This window comes from Lampetra fluviatilis, chromosome 12 (genome assembly GCF_964198595.1).
Source record: "Lampetra fluviatilis chromosome 12, kcLamFluv1.1, whole genome shotgun sequence".
NCBI classification, from domain to species: Eukaryota; Metazoa; Chordata; class Hyperoartia; order Petromyzontiformes; family Petromyzontidae; genus Lampetra; species Lampetra fluviatilis.
Genome location: NC_136286.1, coordinates 4168033 through 4187179, shown reverse-complemented (window position 1 = coordinate 4187179; position 19147 = coordinate 4168033). Strand labels below are relative to the sequence as shown.

General features: G+C 48.1%; 1 protein-coding gene across 8 annotated transcripts in view; it reads right to left on the bottom strand.

Moving 5' to 3' along the window:
• LOC144935062 (slit homolog 2 protein-like) overlaps positions 1 to 18861 on the bottom strand; it is a 181105-nt gene extending 162244 nt beyond the window's left edge. For 7 of the 8 annotated variants that reach the window (XM_078861399.1, XM_078861398.1, XM_078861402.1 and 4 more), the window contains exons 1-3: positions 18349 to 18860; positions 6002 to 6073; positions 5269 to 5340 (exon numbers count right to left, since the gene is read on the bottom strand). In XM_078861399.1, the coding sequence (XP_078717525.1) occupies positions 5269 to 5340; positions 6002 to 6073; positions 18349 to 18536 (332 nt within the window). In that variant the 5' untranslated portion in view covers positions 18537 to 18860. Of the gene's footprint in view, positions 1 to 5268; positions 5341 to 6001; positions 6074 to 18348 lie in introns of all 8 variants that reach the window. The other variant, XM_078861396.1, reaches the window with a different exon arrangement.
• Between the last annotated feature and the right edge of the window lie 286 nt (positions 18862 to 19147).

Below are 19147 nucleotides of genomic sequence, written 5' to 3'. Positions count from 1 at the left end.
CCCGTGCCCCCCATCGATATGCCAGGTGTTGATACCCAACGCGACCCGTCCTAGGAGGCAGCTGGCTCACAATTATCGAGTTGCAATTTCAAATCCTGGATAGGGGTTGACTCAGCCCATCATCCGCGCATCCTGGCATAGGAATGTGGAACTTCCACCGCTGTAAATAGGAGATGAGCACCAATGCCTCAATGCCTCAACGCTCGTTTGAGCAGCAGGAGATCACTTTGACTCTGCTGATGCGGCTACGGCCAAGCGTCATCGCGACGTTAACAATCTTTGGCAGCGGTACTAGAAGCAGCAGCCACTTGGATGAGCGCTGTGGTCGCATCATCTTCTGCCGCGCGCGGGAGGCTTGTTATTTTTGCGCTCACAATCATGCAACAAAAACAACGATAAATCGGTACGCCACGCCAATTTTTCCGCAAAATGTGGAGCAGCGCTGAACCGAAAACCACGTTCCAAAAAAAGAGGGCCCTTGCTGTGCTCGTCAAAGCCCCCTTCTGTCTCGCCGTGACAAAAACGGAACGTGCTTGTGCCCCGCAAACAATCGGACGCTGCGTCCTCGCATCAGACGGACATCAGGAGATCCCACGGGCGGCTAGCGCGAGTGACGTTTATATTTGTTGACACCAATTTCTGGAAATTGCAACAACAAAAACTCGTCCAGCGAAAATGTAAAATTGTTGATGGCGGAGCCGTGGCCAAGTTCGAGACGCTCGATCTACCGGCACCGATGTTGCACCCACAGGAGACGTCCACATCTCACGTAGGCAAGGACGTCTGTTCGATTGGCAGCGCATCGGCCCTCATGGAGACCAACCCTCAATCCATAACCTAGATCCATTCAGTGTTCCATTCAAGTAACTGTAATCGTCAAGCCTGATTTTATTTTGTTGCACGTAAAAAAAATTCGCACCATACCTAGCCAACCATGCTAATCGGAGGTGCGGGGGAAGGACAACAAAGAAAAAACGAAAAGCAATTCTAAAGAAACGAGTTTTCAATGGAGATTCGTTTGTTTCAGTGCTCCGTGATTTGTGGATATTTATAAGCCACTGCGGCTTTGTTGCCTTACGTAGCCGTGTGTGCGGTGTGATTCCCAATCGCGACTTGCTTCAATAACGCACCACCCTCTCATCGCTGTGGTCATGCGCATGCCCCACTTTTCCAAATAGTATCTTAAGATATAGCTCCATTGAGACGCTATATGAATCGCAATTGGATTGTATCATATGTGAATGGACAATGTTAATGCTGCCAATACGGTACTTCTAAGCTTGAGTGTTTGGAAAGGATACAATTTTTTTACATCTATTTACCAGTGACTTTCATGTGAACATGATAACCTAATAACATATATGCTTACATATTATTTGGGTCTTTCCGGTAAAGTCATGTCGATAGAACAATGAACGAATAAAATTGAAGTGAAATTCTTATATTTTTATTCACTTTATTTTAATCTTTATTATTTTATTGTTCTATCTCCGTGACTTTGCCGAAAGACCCAAAGAATATGAATTCCTGCAGTCACGAAAGCTTCAAGTCAACATTTATGCTTACAATTAATGTGAATCATAAACACTGGTGGACAGCTGCAGAATGTCAGACAGGGCTACGTCTTCGTGTCTCAACAATAATGGGTCTCACAAAGATGCCGATGACGCTTCTCCAACCACAGTAATTACATCTCCAGATGTTTCAACGGCAAACTCATGAAAGATGTTTAATTCCTGCCGGTCCACGTGCCAGTTTCCTCGGGTAAACTGCTCAGGAGGTCCCCAACAAAGCGTCCGCTTGTCCTGCAGCAAAGAAATATCGCTCGGTTGCCACTCTAACTGCTGCAAGGCCTAAGCCCCTCTGCACGAAGAGGGATTAAAAGGTATCACGATTGGCTGTCAAAACGTCCGGAGATGGACGTTTGGAGAAGCATGATGATCATCATCATCATCATCATCTTGGTGAGATATTTCCTTCCCCATAATTGTTCGGATAATTATTTAATTCCGGGTCACATCTTGGTCACGTGACGTAGATTTGGGCAACTGTGCAGCGTAATTACTCTCCATAGAGGCCACCTCAAGCAGTGTCAACAGCAAATCCGTCTTGCCATTGTTTTGGGTCTTTGCGCAGCTTGACCCCAGGATATTGCCGCTGAGCTGCGACGTGGCCCCGTGGGCATGGTGCCCCGTGTATTTAATGGCCGTTTGGGCCACAGGGAATGGAGGAGGTGAACACAGGACCTCGGTGCGAGAGCAGCCCGCGGAACTTCTGAGCCAGCGTTTCTCAACTGCAGTCGGTTCAATCGTGACCCACCCACGCTAGGCAATATTGGTGAAGCTAAGAAGGTGGATTGTGGTGTAAGGTTGTCTGTGAGGACTGGCGTTGAGAAACATTGCCTTCAGCGATTCCACTGGCATCTCCGAGACAAATGTATACATCCACCGTAGAAAAACAATCGGGATTAAATTAAGGGACGGAATAAATAAATTATAAAAATCAGGTAAAAATGTTCTTCTCGCCCAATTGCAAACTAGCATGACTAACCACAATAAAAAAAAAATTCACGAGTATCATAGAGGGCACAAGAGCGGCTTAATTGCAAAGGCTAAATTATAACGGAGGAAATTGCGGCTCAGGGTTAATGACAGCCTGCGCGGCACAGCTTTGTGACTACGCGGCCACCACCGCCGCTCTGCTCACCGCTCGTCGTGCGGCAAAGCGCGCAGCCCGAGCAGAGCCCCCAGCAGAGTCCGTTTACGACAGCTCGGAGGGTAATAGGGACTCGGCGCCACACCGTCACGGACACCGCTCCAATCTAGGCCCTCCATGTAGAAAATAACATAGAATAGATAACTTCCAGCTGGATGAAGTTCTCACACCGTGCTGTGTCGGTAATGGGAGTTGTTGGGCCATACTTCACCATGCCGGTCAGAGTGAGCTTGCGAACTTGGTGGGGGAGGGGGTACAGACACCCAGGATTGGTTTAGATGTCACCCACGTACTGATGTTAGCCGCGGCTGGAAAACGAATTCAAGTCGCTCGAGTTAACAACATAGTGCGAGAACCATTGCACCACCTCTCCCGCGCCCTACCTTCGATGTAGGTAAAGGTGCAGCCCTGCCATTACTGGCTCACACCACTGCTCACGAAAATGCCTCCACCAGAGGGAGCTATACAGCCTCTATTTAGAAGGTATTTTTGGCCTACTCTTCCATGCTAGCGTAACATATTAGATTAGTCTTCTTGGTTCTTTCGGTAAAGTCACGTAGAATGGAAATAATAAAATAATAAAAATAAAACATAATAAAATAATTCTCACGACGTTTCGGCCACAACGCAAGCAGCCGTCCTCAGGTGAAGAACAGGTCTGTCATTCAGACGCTGTCTTTCTGACAGACCTGTTCTTCACCTGAGGACGGCTGCTTGCGTTGTGGCCGAAACGTCGTGAGAATTATTTTATTATGTTTTATTTTTATTATTTTATTATTTCCATTCTACATGACTTTACCGAAAGAACCAAGAAGATGAATCCCTGCAGTCACGAAAGCTTTAAATCGAAATATTAGATTAGATGGCAGCACCCGCACTTTTCTCTCCGTGCACGAGAACCAATTATCATGACTTAAAGCTTTCGTGACTGCAGGAATTATCATGCGCACTGCTTCTTGTAGCACGAAGCATCTAAGGGTTGATTCAGGGCTAGGTTGTCACAGTGATGAAAATTCAAATTCATCGGATATATTTTTCTGAAATCGTCTTTCCAAAGCCAAACAATGTTGCAGATCAAAAAAAAAACCGATTGTTTTTTAGCCATTTCATTGAGATGTCAATCGGGTCTCCAGCGTGTACAGAGCGGAGTTTGTCGACTTCCATTAGCAGGGGCCATCCAGCCAGCCAGTAGCTTCAACTAACAAATGCGTGTCGCATGATTTGCGGAAAAAAAAAAATCCATAAAAAGAAAAAACACCCCGACATTCTCACAACGGAGTTTAATATCTGCCAAAGATATCCCACGTACGAAAATACTGCTTCGTGAGTGGCTGCAATTGAGAAACTATGCCGGTGTAGTCCCTGCATCCCTGACGATCGGCGCAGACCGTGGGTCTCACCGCACCACCGGTAATTGAAATTGAGCTGGGAGGGCTCAAGAGCCGGGGCCGACGCAAAGACGCCCTGTAAAGCGAGCTCCACGCACGTGACCGCTCCAGGAGTTTGGGTTGAGCCCCGGCACAAACAACGGCGGACACCCCTTGCTGTGCTGACAATTGTCGTGTGCGTGTTTCTACAATTGCATAACAAGTACATTTAGCATTTGTGCCACTCGTAATAGAGCACACGTGCTGTCGTGAAGGTGTCAGAGATTATGTGTGTTCCCCCCCACCCTCTCCCAGAATAATTGCTCCAGAGAGAACAAATGTGCATTCCCGCTCAGAACTGACATTCACGAATATTGGTCCCCTTTCTGAAATATTTGTGCTCCCTCTTATTTTTGAAACGGACTAATCTTTCTTTGCATTACCGTATTTCCATGCATTTTCCACTAAATGATTTATTTGAAGACTGGTTGCCCAACTTCTTCATGCAGTGTACGTTGCACAGTTTGCTACATATGGTGCGAAATTAGTTCAACATAAATACAGGATAATTTAACTTTTTCATACAATGACTTTGGTCCGAAGTTAGTCCAAACTTAACTCAGTTACTAACTCTTGATTTAAAGCTTTCGTGACTGCAGGGATTCATAATCTTGGTTCTTTCGGTAAAGTCACGTAGAAGGGAAATAATACAATAATATTAATATAAACAATAAAAATTATCACGACGTTTCGACTGCAACACAAGCAATCATCATCATTATTTCCCTTCTACGTGACTTTACCGAAAGAACCAAGAATATCAGTTACTAACCTTAAACCAAATTCCTTTTCAAGAGATATATATACAAGTTAGATAAGAGAGGAATGAATAACAGACTTGCATGTAGGGGGCAATGAATGCATGCTGGTAGGAACAAATACTTATAATCATTAGCCTGGGAATTATTTATCTTCACGAATTAATCATATTAATGACAATCAGGGAAAACAAGTGCAACTTTCAGGGGCCTAATTGTTCACTGAATATTTTCAAGATCGCTAGTAGGTGTCACGTGGCTAGCAGGTGTCACGTGGCTCGTAGCTAGTAGTCACAGTCATAGCGAGAGGTACATTGGATGTTGTGTGCCGGGCACGGAAATATGTTTTTCTCGGGCGATGTACTCACAGTCGCTCGAGCTCCTTCAGGTCCTGGAAGGCGCCGCGTTCAATCGCGACGATGTGATTTTCCATCAGCTGCCTGTGAACGAGCAGGCGGGCGAGAAAAAAAACACGCAAGGATCAGCTGCGCGAAGACGACAGGGCGGTGGAAGAGAGAACTACCATCGTGAGGTTCACCGTTCATGAATGACCGCGGTCAATTTTAAACTATCTGGCACAACGCTAGAGAACTACCATAGCCAGGTTCACCGTCAGCAAACAACTGCGGTCAACACTCCACTATCTGGCGCAACGTTGGCGGAAGGATAGCGGCCCCCAGAATAAAACAAAAACATGGATAAGGCAAAACACGTGAAGATTATTTGGATAAAAAAAAATTATTGTTTGTCTAGGTCGGAGATCAGAAAAACATTTACACACCCGGCAAACCACGTCCATTATCCTACTCACTTTGACTGTCACTACCTGTCTGCATGCCTATTAGTCGTGTGCCCGCTCCATCGACCCAGAAAATATTCTCAAGCCCTGCACACCACGTTCAGTATACCTTTCTTGCCATGGCTACGGCTCACATTCGCGTGTGCCTACTACACAGCATTCTAGCCGGTGACCCGGGGAATATATTTCCGTTGGAAATGAAAATTTTCGATGGTGGTAATTGCAATCGGGGGGGGGGGGGGATTCGACAATGGGGGGTCGATCTCGTATCGCGAGCGGTAGGTGGGCGAGAGGGCTCTTACAGAACGCGTAGTTGGCGCAGTCCTCCGAAGTCCGCCTTGCTGATGCGCGTGATGTTATTCCCATTGAGGTCGCTGTGAACAACAAAACACGAGCGCACGGCGATGAGCGGCCTTCATCTGACCCTGCGAGACTCCGAGCCCACGGCAACACAGCCAGGCGCATGGATTGGTATGCAGCGCAATAGCAGAGAACCACCTGTACACACAAAGACAAAGGTCTCCTGTATCACTTTTAATAGACTGTTGGGGCAAGTGCTGTTAGCGAACACTTATGAAGGCCGGCACGGTAAACTAGGGGGTGGGTAGTCAGCACCACACCCGGCTGCCTTTGTCTCCCCGGTGGCGATGATTACACACCGCACCAGGTACTCATTTGAGGCTGAGTCGAGCTAGGCGGGGCCCGGGACAGGTTCAGATAATCGTCACTGGTGTTGGCCGTGAGCGGGAACCGAACTCGGGTTGCTGGGTTCGTAGCGCAGTGCGCTACCCGCTACACTACCCATACGCACTCCCACATACAAATATATACACACACACGCAAAAATACACACACATCATACACACAGAGGTGCACCCAGGGAAAGACACAAGGGCAATTAGGTGGCAGTTGTTTGTCAGACTACGTTTGAGATTTTACATCATTGTAAACGTGTAAATGTATAATGATTGAACGTAGATGTAATTTAAGATAGTTTTAATGTTATACAAATAAAAAATATTTGCAATTACTGTTATTCATATTCTTGGTTCTTTCGGTAAAGTCACGTAGAAGGGAAATAATAAATAATAAAAATAAACAATAAAATTCTGACGCCGTTTCGATTGCAACACAAGCAATCATCATCAGTTGTGAAAACCACAGCACACCTGATGATGATTGCTTGTGTTGCAATCGAAACGTCGTGAGAATTTTATTGTAAAATTGTTATTATTTTAAACGCATCCCCCGAAGATGCCCTGGACCGAGCCAAATGGAGAAGACAAGGCCGAAAAGCGGACCCTGTGCCACAGCGGGAAAAACGCTAGGAAGAAGAGTTATTATTTTATTATTTCCCTTCTACGTGACTTTACCGAAAGAACCAATAATATGAATCCCTGCAGTCACAAAAGCTTTAAATCAAAATTACTGTCATTGTTTGGTAGAAGCACATTTTGAATGCTACAAATCGATTAGCTGGGTATGCCGCTGCACACATGAGCCCCGTCCGATCCTGTTGGACATCTGTGAAGAAAGAGCTTCATAGCTCATCGGATTCCTCCAGTATAAATACACATTCTGATTCTGATTCTCCCCCCAACGAGCCAACCGACAAGCCAGTGTGCGGGGAGCCATTAGTTCAATTCCCGCCACAGCCATTGTGGGAGACATTGTGATTAACTCAGAACGCGATCGGCTGTGAACTAGTTGGCGATCAACAAAATGTATTACCTGACATCATTTGGTATAAATCTTGGCCCTAATCGCGGACAATATAAAAAAAAAGCCGCGATTACAAAGTTTGTCCAGCAGAAGAGATAATGCATCTCAATTGGATCTCGCCTGATTGAAAGGGCATCGATTTGCTGTGTGTGCATTCTACGGAGCGTGCACGATGTCCCGGGTACCTCCAGGTTATCTAGCTCCGCGATTGGTCTATCCACGTTTTGCGACTGTTGATACGGGTAACAAAATGACACAGGACAAGTAGAATGTCGCAAAGAATGTCGCGTAAGATTACGCCGGATATTTTTTTGAAACATGCCTGCAATTTGTGAAAATATGAGGACTCACCAGAGGGGTTTACGAAACAATTAATGCAAAGACATATGGAATTGAGCAATATCAGATTCCCCAGAGAGTGAGCTGAACTTTACATTACGTTATGAATGAGTAGAATTGAAAAAAATCCATTTCATATATAAATAGCTGCAGTTACACTCATAAATAAAATACTTGTGGCTTCTATATTTCTTATGTAATTGTCTTGCATGTCATACATCATTCACCAGTGTAACAGCACCCAAGTGGTAAAATCTGTAACAAGACACAGGATCGTCAACTATTGTCGTAAATCGAATACAATGGTTGTGAAATGTTACAGTTTAAGTCAGCTTCAACCCTGCCCCCCCCCTCACCTGACCCCCTCCCCCCAGCCCCTCATGTTGCTCGTATTTTTCTTCATTTCACAAACACTACTCCCTCAGCTGTCAACTCAAACATGAAGAGGAATGGCAGGAGAGTTTAAACATTTATATAACAAAAAAACACCCCGTAAAATTAGCTTGGTGACAAATTCTATATTTTGGTGTTTTTGACCTAAGCCAAAGGTCATTTGAATTGCACATAGCTCATCATCAATTCCGTAGACTTCTAGTGGCTTCTGGTGACAAATAACCCTCGAGTGACCCGGTACCAGGAGTGAAAGCGCTGCGAATGCCAAACTGACTCACAGCAGAACGCGCAAACTTTATTTACCTTGGAGCAATATTACCCAGTCAATGGCTTTCCTTTTTGTTTTAGTTGCGTTACAACTCTCTGCGTTCATTTTCCCAATGTAACAGAGACCTGGGAACCCTCGGTTACAGCTGCGTAACAGGCCAGCTCCTCCCGCGCAAACTTCCTTTGCATCCTCGTGGGCACAGTAATTCCTCGTTTAATGCGGTAGATGCGTTCCTGAACAGTGTCGCGTTGAGCGAAAAACGCCCTAAGCAAAACAATTTCTCCATAAATTTCGATTTAAAGCTTTCGTGAATGCAGGGATTCATCTTCTTGGTTCTTTCGGTAAAGTCACGTAGAAGGGAAATAATAAAATAATAATTAAACATTATGACATTATTATTTAATTATATTATTTTATTATGTTTTTTTATTATTATTTTATTATTTCCCTTCTACGTGACTTTACCGAAAGAACCAAGAAGATGAATTTCTCCATAAATAACATAAAGGTAAAACTCGGCGAGATACGACGCACGCACACGCGGTGAGACGGTGGAACAAATAACGCCGCTGCATTACCGTATCATTCCGCACCTCCAGCGTGGTTGCCTATGTACGGTGGGGAAGCAGTTCAACATACATACGTACGTCCTGTATCATACCGCTCAGCCGTGCAGCTCAAGAAAGTAGTTTGTCGTTTACCGCTCAGAAACCGGGTTATAACGGCGCACGTTCCATGCACCGCTAGAACGAGCCGGCGCGTTCCGCGTTGTAACTTGTGGCCATTCCGCGCTCCCTCACGGAAGAACCGCGTTACAGGAAAGATTCGTTGCACGAACACCACGCGTTAGTCGAGGACTTGCCGTATTTAAAAACCACACGCGGGTAAAAACCCACCTGTGTGGCCTCACCGTTCACGGCCGAATTTACACTCACAAAGCCACGTGGTGGCATGTCTGACCCAACGACGACCCCGTTTAGAGCCCATTATAATAACTTCACCGTGGGCTCTGATTAATATCGGCCTCACATTTACGGTACAACGGAGCGGATATGTGTTTTGAATTTAAAGGCTGCCAAGCTCTGGCGTGAATGTAGATGAAAGGTAAAAGGGTAAAGGTGCAGTCCTGCAATTGTTTGCTCACACCACTGCTGCTGTAAGGTGCTGTTGTCATTGGTAGTGCGCGAGGAGCCCCCCCTCTCGAGATGATTTTGGCCTACTCTTCCACACTGGTCGGAAATCTTGGGAAGGCGCGCGAGTATCCACACTTCTCCCCACCGCACGCGACTTGCCGCTCGACTAAGTGTGACGTACACATCTTGTATTCTTGAGCATGAATACATATAAATAATATATATGCTTCAAATTAAATAACGTCCGCTAAACTCCAGGATACCAACAAAAGCAAAGGTGTTAGTGTTCACTTTTGTTGTTAGAAAATCATTATGCACAAACGTTAACGTACATTTTTCTATGTACAGGTCAACAGAAGCAAGGAGAGATGCATTCTTGGGATTGCACTCAGAGACAGAAAGAAGGACACGTGGATTAGAGAACATTCGAAGGCCAAAGACATTATTTTGACTGGTAAGATAAGTAATTGGGCTTGGGCAGGACATGTCATGGCTGGAAGGGATAATGGCGAAAATAAATACTGAGCGACAGTCAAATGAATAAACCGGTCTAAGGTGACGTCCGCCGTGGATATGAAGCTGAGATCGGCTCGTGTGGATTGTTGCATCGCCGAACCGTGAGGGATAGGTGCGACTTGAGAAGGCATTCATCCAGCAGTAGACTGATCATGGCTGATGATGACAACGACGATGACAGGTCAATGCATCGGGATGCATTCAATTCTGTCAAACGTCATCGCGGTTTCTTTTCTCTCCGAGCGGAAGACGCAGAGCATGTCAAATTTCGATGGGTTCTCACCTGATTAAATAAAGGGGACCACACATCGATTGATTAAGCAGGAGCGGACGTTTACTTAACGTCAGAGGGGCACGTTGAACAAAGCGGCGCTGGCCACATAAATGCAGACCCGGCAGCTGTCTCGGGTGCACACAAAGTACAACACTGTGCAGACTTAAACACACACACACACTTTGTCAACGGCTCTAATGAAGCATAGCCTCTCACTCGATGTAACTCGATGTATGTGTACGAATGCATTTCTTGCTACGAACCTGGCGACCCGAGTTCGATTGCCGCTCACGGCCAACGCCGGTGACGATTATCCTAACCGGTCCTGGGCCTCCCCTAGGTCGACTCGGCCTCAAATGAGTACCTGGTACGGTGTGTAAACATCGCCACTGGGGAGACAAAGGCGGCCGGGTGTGGCGCTGGCCACCCACCCCCTCGTGTGTCGTGCCGGCCTTCATAGGTGCTCGCTAACAGCACTTGCCACAATAGTATGTGAAGGTTATACGGGGGATTTTTTTCTTTTGTATTTCTTGCCGCAAATGAACCACAATACGTCGCTGATCTCGTCAAGGAGCATAAACCGTCACCCGAACTCCGGTCATCCTCGCAGCGGCTTCTGGCTAACCGTCGAACAAAAACGACCACAGCATCACGCGCTTTCAAATGCGCTTCTACGGCCGTCTGGAACCTTCTCCCTTCCGATATTAGGAAGCCAATGGAGCCGTGAACTTTAAAATCTAGATTATAACTCATTCCGTTAGAACAGCTGTTTGTGTTTAGCTTGTTGTCCTTCCCCCGCAGCTCCGATTAGCACGGTTGGCTACGTACGGTGCGAAAGAAGTTCAACATACGTACGTACAGTACACGTTGAACCTCTTTCTGACACACACACACAATAACGCCAATGCCAACGTGAAGCGTCGAGTGGTGTACACGCAGCATGTACCGAGCCGCTGCGGTTGTGCAGTGTGACGGGAAGTAGGCCTCGCTTTGCCTTAGGTGAGTAGTTAACTTAAGACTCGCATTGCAGAGGAATGCGCATTGTAGCGTCGTTCTATTTCTGGACTACCGTGCGCGCGCGCGTCTGCTGTATGTTCAAACAATAACCAGAAAAAATTGGCTCAAAAGAACTCAAAAGTAAATTTTCGGCGGATGGGAAGTAGTAGGAATTTATTGTGCTTTTATCTTCATCATCATCATCATGATCGAGATGCAGAAATGAGAGTTTACATTTCTCGTCACAACGGTGCAAAAATGTAATTACTGTCAGGAATGTTTCCATGAAGTGGCTATAAGCTGCCGCAACATCGTGTGTGATGCCAATTATTCCTGGAGTAAAGAGGTCCCAAACGTCACCGCGTGTTTTGCAAATCCAAGAGGATGCTGCGTACACATCTAATCATAAATTACAACGATACACACAGCCACTTGTCAAATCCACTGATGGGTGAATGAAATCCACGCCGTGTCGTGTTGGTCACGAGGAGTGGTTTGACCATACTTCACCACAGTGGTCACGGGGGTGGGGGCTGGGCGAGGGGGGGGGTTTCTGGGGCTTGTTATGGATATCGCTCGCCAATCGGCGGGGTTAGCAGTGGCCACGGAACTGAACTCAGGTCGCTGGGTTCATCGCCTCGTGTGTCAATCATTGCGCCAAAGCTCCCACCCCCCACCCTCCACCACTCTCACATATGCTGTATACACCAAGTTAAATATTTTCACAGTTAATCTATCGTGTCAATATTTAGTGTTCGCCTTTGCCGTGCGAGTGGCAGTGGCGTCGCTCGGTTTGCATCGGCGCTGGTGCCAGCGATGAAAATTGCCCCCCCCCTCTCTTCGTAGCCTGCCACCTGGTCCCCTTCTGGCCTGTGCGCCTCGGTGCAGTTGCACCGCCTGCGCACTCAATAGCCTCACCGCCGGGGGATATATTTACCGCGGTGCGCGCGTCGAGCAATCACGCACTCAATGGGTGTTCCGTTCGCTAAACAAACGGCACGCAAGATATCGCACGTCGGCGTTCGAGATTAATGAATTATCGCGTGACGCGCCGCTAATTTATTTTCGCATTGGAAGGCGCGGGGCGTCGCTCGCGCGCGTGCCAAAGGAATATTGCCAAAAACATAACCGGAGGGCCAGGTTGCCTTCAATGCCGCCCTAAATTATTGCACATTTTGGGTCACGAGTCCCTCGGAGCGTGTAAATGTGTCTGTCTGTGTGTGCGCGCCTGCGCGTGTGTGTGTGTATTGTGGAGGTACCACATGTTTTCTTAATGGGCACTTCGCGGAGCATTAAACCGCCACAATTTACGAAGGAGTCCGCGTTTTTTCTTGGATTCTGTCCACGTGACTGTCACCATCGGTGAAATATGACGAACGGTGACGTCACAGAGCGGGGGTATTTTTTTCCCCCTTCTAAAGGTGAGCGATCACTTTAGATTTTTTTTTTAGGGGGTGGTGGGGGGGGTTAACGAGACAGACCTCGTAACTGCCGAGGAAAAGCTTTTGAACGATTCCACACAGGACACTCAATTCGGAGATTACGGATTTGATCCACACTCTGATGGTAAGTTCGTCGGCATTGTAACGCGATCAGGATTTCGCGTTACGTTGGGTTTTGCAAAAGGAAATGAAAATAAAAAGTAAAAACCCACCGGGTAATTGCCTGTTTACGTTTTCAGTGCGTTTCGGGAACAAGTTCCCAGCCGGTGGAGTGAAACGTCGACAACGACACGCGGTACGACCCGACAGGACACACACGAGGGGTGAAACAGCACAACTGCAAAGAAAATAAACGCCACGTCGGAGTAAAATTGTCTGTTGTTTTGCTCGGCCAGACACCGCTAAGATGTGAATGAGAGCCAACGGATTAAAACATAAAACTATTTGTTATTTTAACTTCAACCAGCAATGTTCAAAGTGTGCAGATTGATGTTGTTATAGAGACGCGCGTGCACACACACACACACACGCGCACACGTTCTTAGTAGAGCAATCGTTGCATCTGCTTTATTTACTCATTGATTACCGGCGGTATCCGCGAAATCACGATATCACGGGTAGGTGCGTGGACCAAACGTTCAAGCAAATATCACGGGGCTGTGCGAACAATCCCGAGGGAGAGAGCAAACACGCAGCCACCGTGTGGCCGATCCGAAATGCCACGCGACTGATGTTGTTGCCAATAAATTTAACGAATCTTTTTTTTTTCTGAAACGTTAATCATCCGCTTTAATTGCACCAAAGACAAAGTAATAACAATAACGTTCTCGGTACGCAAAATGCAGAGCATGACGATATTCTGATTGTAAATGTTGTGGATTTGCTCTCCAACACACCGGTGCGCTGTACGAGTCACGAATTGCCATGTTTTGCTTACGTGACAACCCTCACTAGTTGGCTGTGTCGGGTGGCGGCGGCTTTACCGACACATTTATATTTACGCGATCTAACCCCCCCAAAAAAAACACATCATGCACATTCTTTGTTATTAACCGAAACCCCACCGAGGCACCGTTATGTCTTCTCGAATGAACAGGAGGAGCCACGGACAAAGAAGTTGACGTAATCAATCTCACCAAAGCCTGGACCAGACTGTTGGGGCAAGTGATGTCAGCGAGCACCTATGAAGGCCGCCACGGTACACGAGGGGGTGGGTGGCCAGCTCCGTGCTCAGCCGCCTTTGTATCCCTGGTGGCGATGTTTACGCATCGCATTCGGTACTCATTTGCGGATGAGACGACCTAGGGGAGGCCCAGGACCGGTTCAGATAATTGTTATTGGAATCGAACTCGAGTCGCCGGGTTTGGAGCACAGCGCGCTAATCACCGCGCCACCGCTCACACATACACACACACGAACGCACACGCCGAAAGAACAATATTGTGCGTATATCACCATTTATTTTGGTCGATGTGTGCCTTGCGGCAATTTATCCCGCACACACGCGGCCCAATGCAGCACCGCGTTGGTTCACAGGGCTATACCAAATAAATGAAACTGAAAAACTGCGTCTCGCGTGAAGCGTGCATTGAGAACTACATCTCGACACTGTAATTGAGTAATTGCGGGCAATTTTCTCAATCACACACACACACATACACACACACACACAAGGACATCAATGTAAAACACCACGCCCGATGACGGTTAATGCTTGGCACGGAGCACGGGGACTCTGAATGTAAATCCGCGGCACACGCGGCGCTCCAAATGTCAAATTATTTGCTCGCGATGCGGGCGATGTCGTTTCTGCTTGGAATCGTTACGAGCCGCGCACTTATTTTTGTTGTTGTTGTTGTTGGTGTTCGGGTTTCAATGAGCTGCCCTCCACCAAGCGCGCCGGATACGTCCGGAGATCGCCGATGAGCACGATGCGGGCACCGTGAACGCGGGAGCGGTGGCGTAGCGGTCGGAGCTCAAATGCGCAACGAACACGGCGACCCGAGTTCGATTCCCGCTCACGGCCAACGCCGGTGGCGATTATCTGAACCGGTCATGGGCCTCCCCCTAGGTCGACTCGGCCTCAAATGAGTACCCGGTGCGGTGTGGTGTAAACATCGCCACTGGGGATACAAAGGCGGCCGGGCGTGGTGCTGGCCACCCACCCACCTCCGTGTGCCATGCCGGACTTCATAGGTGCTACTCGCTAACAGCACTTGCCGCAACAGTCTGTTTAGGCTACACGGGGGATCTTTGTCTTTGCACGCGCGGGGGGTGGTGGTAGATAAAGAGTCGTCATTGCTAGAAACTCCACATTCTAGACCAGGCGTCGGCAACTGAAATAACAACAGGAAGAGCAATTTTTTTCGAATTCGGTAAATAAAACCCTCAATATTTCAAGAGCCGCAATGCACTGTGATTAAGAGAGTGTGGCAGCCCTGTTCTAGATTGTGTTGTGTGGCAGCCCTGCTCTAGATTGTGTTGAGTGACAGCCCTGTTCTAGATTGTAACGTCGGACTGGCACCAGGAGGGGACTGCCCCCCCCCACACGCCTCGCATCTGCTGAAGGTTCAGCCCCCCCCCTCAAAATTCTTACAGTAAAGTCAATACTGTTGTACTCATGAGTCGACGATGATGATGATGACAATTATTTCATGGTGGTGATATAATTTACCAGCTGTATAAAGGTGTATAAATGTTTTTATTCATTTTTACCATTTAATTCGGGCAGGATTCCATTGCCGTGCCCATCAGCCCCCCAGTGTTTTGTATGTCCTCCCCACCTCCCCATATAACAAGGTCACGCGCTGCAGGATTTGTTGTGCTGCTCTGCTCGTGCGATGCGTCGCTGTGTTCCCGGCACCAGTAAGCAATCAACAAACCCACGTTGCTCGTTTTAAGCGCGTGCGCCGATGAAGAAGGGTCAAATGTCACGGCGTGAATCGGAGTGGCCGTGTGGGGACATCTGCTTGTCGACTGGGACGGGGGGGGGGGGGCACCCCATCGTCGCACTTCGTCTGGTGACATTCACTGTCGCGAACGCAGGCGTGAAACACACGCGTTTTTTTTTAAATCCATGTCTACGATGGATTATGCAATGTGTTATTAACATAAACCACATGCACACGTACGCGTACAAGGATAATGCCCATATTTACGATAGTATTTGTACAAGTTTTATTTTACCGGGTAAGGCCCACTGAACTATGTAGATATTTTTCAGAAGCGATTTGGCCACAAATGATAGCTCAACGAAATGGCTTGTTACTTGGAAATGGAAAGCAGCCAAACACTTGAAAAGCATGTTTCTAAATGTGTAGGGAAAAACCGAAGTGCCTGGAGAAAAATCCACGCGACCGCGACGAGAACATGCAAACTCCAAATATACAGTTATCAGGATCGGGGTCAAACCCACGACCTCCTGTATACCAGGCGAGGCGATTAACAGCTCGCTAGGCAAACATGAGAACCGGGTTTCCTAAACGCCGGTCCCTTGCGACCCACCACGACACGTCTGTCCGCGTTTATCCGTCTTCTCCTCCCCATACAAATACAAATTAACTCGTTCCACGCTGCACGCACCCGATTATTGTTAAGCTCGTCCCACGTGACGCGCTAAGCAATTAACGCTATCTACGTCACGTAAAATACGTGTGTACACACACAAACAGGCACGCACACTGAGATCTCGATCTTAATAACGCGAAAACCCGCCGAATGCTTAGCGTGTACACTTGGGGCGTGTTGACCAATCATCGAACGAGTTAATTTGTATTTGAATGGGGACTAAACTGGCAGACGCGGAATCATGTGGCGTGGTGGGTCGTGAGGACTGCAGCTTGGGAAACCGTGCACTCGACGTTGCACTCACAACATGGCAAACACAACCCGTGCACACTTTGACTCGTGGTACATGACTACTGTGGCGTGTACTGTATACACATACATACACGAGATGAGTACGTGACCCCGCCGAATTGTAATGCAATGTGAGGGCAGGGGATTGTACGTGTGTGTGTGTTTTTTTCCCTATCTCTAACCTTCGTCGTTTTTTATTTTATAATCGCATCTTCAAGCGCCGGTGTCGCGTTTCAGTGCAACTGTCATTGCGCATTTAAAGGCGACAATAAAACAATCTTCGTGCTGTCGTGGGAGAGGGGGGAGCGCGCTGTTTGTTGTCTACACGAGGCACGACTCCGCTCCATCAATGTACTCAAAGCAAATATGTGTGTTTACATTCAATGCCTCCTCCTCCTCCTGCCCATAAGCAGCTCTACCCCCAAACCATTCCGTTAGAAAGCATTTAAAAGAACCGTACGACAGCATCAGTTAGGCCAACGATGCTCCCTTAATCTGTTCAGAAACGCCAGCGGCCGTAAATAAACAAATACTTACCAAACCCCAACCTCTGCATCTGATAGTATGCCATTAACAATCACGCAGATGATTCGTACGCGATTTGGAAATGATTGAAGTATGATTTTTTTTTTTGCGTTCCACGTTCCAACAAATGTGAGTTAACCACAGCAGCGCGATTAAAGCATATACAACCACGGGTGCGTGTACGGCGCGCTGTCCGATAAACTCTCAACTGGACTTCACTGGCCCGTCATTAAGTCCATTATCAATGAATTACAAAGTCGGCGGCGAGGCAGATTAGATTTGCGACGATTTGGAGCGTTCACTCTGCCTGGACGGAGGACTGCAGCCCGCTCATTACGCACAAGAGCCGGGCTCGTGCAACAAGAGTTCCACGTCAAGTTTTGAGACTCATCTTTTTGTTTTTAAATCTGGCGTCAAGTGTGTCATTAGAGCGGGCAGTTTTGTCGACTCGTTATAAAGTGACTGTGCGGCTTACGCCAACTGCCATCACGGCTCTCAACTCGTGGCTACGATCGCCGTTTCTCGCCGTCGAGGCGCGCGTTAATTTACAACTTTGGGGCAAACACACGCACGGGCGGTCCATTCATTAGACGCGTGGGCTGTCGATGATGACGATGATAATTAGCAGCAACAGGAGGAGTAAGGAGGTGGTGAATCAACAGGCTGATGATGATCATTATGATGATGATAAGATTAAGCGGATGATGATGATGAGGAGGAGGAGAAGATGGAGTGGCGATAATGGGTTGAAAAGCAGACAGATGAAGATGATTAGACGGATGAAAAGAAGGTGGTTGAGGCAGATGATGATCGACTTTGAAAGAGGTAGGCGAAGGAGAGAGTAAATGTATGTTTAAGAGGAATAGCCAGACGCTGTTGCAGATGTAAATGTTACTGAGAAGGTGGAACGTGAGAGCAATTATCAAGATAATCACAGAAAGAGGAAGAAATGACGGTTAGAAGGACACGGAGGGAGAATTAGATGCGGTGGAAGAGAAATCGGCTGACGACGGCGACGACAATTACAATGATTACGATGCCGGAGCGAACGATGATTAGAACGACGACGAGGATGTTGCGGTAGCAAAGCGTGGCAGAGCACACAATCACGCTCGCTCGCGAGTCTCATCCCGCTTAGACCCCCCCACTCCCCATCACAAACGCGACGTGTCTCTCTACTCACATTCTCTCGGCGTTGCGAGGGATGCCTTTTGGCACGGCGCGGAATCCCAGGTTCTGGCAGTCCACGGTGGTGCCCGTGCAGGTGCAGAGCGCCGGGCACGCGGCCCAGGCGCCGTTCCCGGCCAAGGCGAGGCACAGGAGGCCGGCGGCGGCGGCGAGAAGAGCTACGGGGCGCGTCGCTCCGGGCATCTTCGTGCGCGGTGAACGACGGGCACGGCAGACACGTCCCTGTGTCTACGCTATTCACCACCACCCCCCTCCTCCCCCCTTCAGCAGCACACTCTGGCGTACGTAGGCTCGACTGCGGTTGTTCACAGGGAAGGATTGTGCGGAGGGGGGTGATGGGGAAAGACTAACAAAATGAAATATTTAAAGGCGCACTTTCTAGCGCTGAGAACGGGTGCGTCGCCTTAGCAGTGACGAGCGGCTCCGATGTTGCTTTGCTCTTTTGCGCATTTGATTGATGAGCGAGGGTGGTCGCGTGAAGTACCGAGACCCCCCCGTGCCCCCCCCCCCCGGCGCCCCCCCCCCCCCGGCGTCCCCCCCCCCCGCCCCCCCCCCTTCCGCTCGTGCTGCAATGCTCCGTCCCACGCAGAACACGGGGGCTTTAATGATTCCTCCCGTCAACAATTCAAGATCGATCTCTGCACCGAACCGAGGATCAGTCCTTCCCCCGTTGAAGCTGCCCGTGAATGCTGCGTCTCACGCAAGGAGCCACCACCACCACCCACCGGCTTCGACCGCTCCGCACTTCAGGATGATGATGACGACGATGATGACAGTGATGATGGCGATATGAT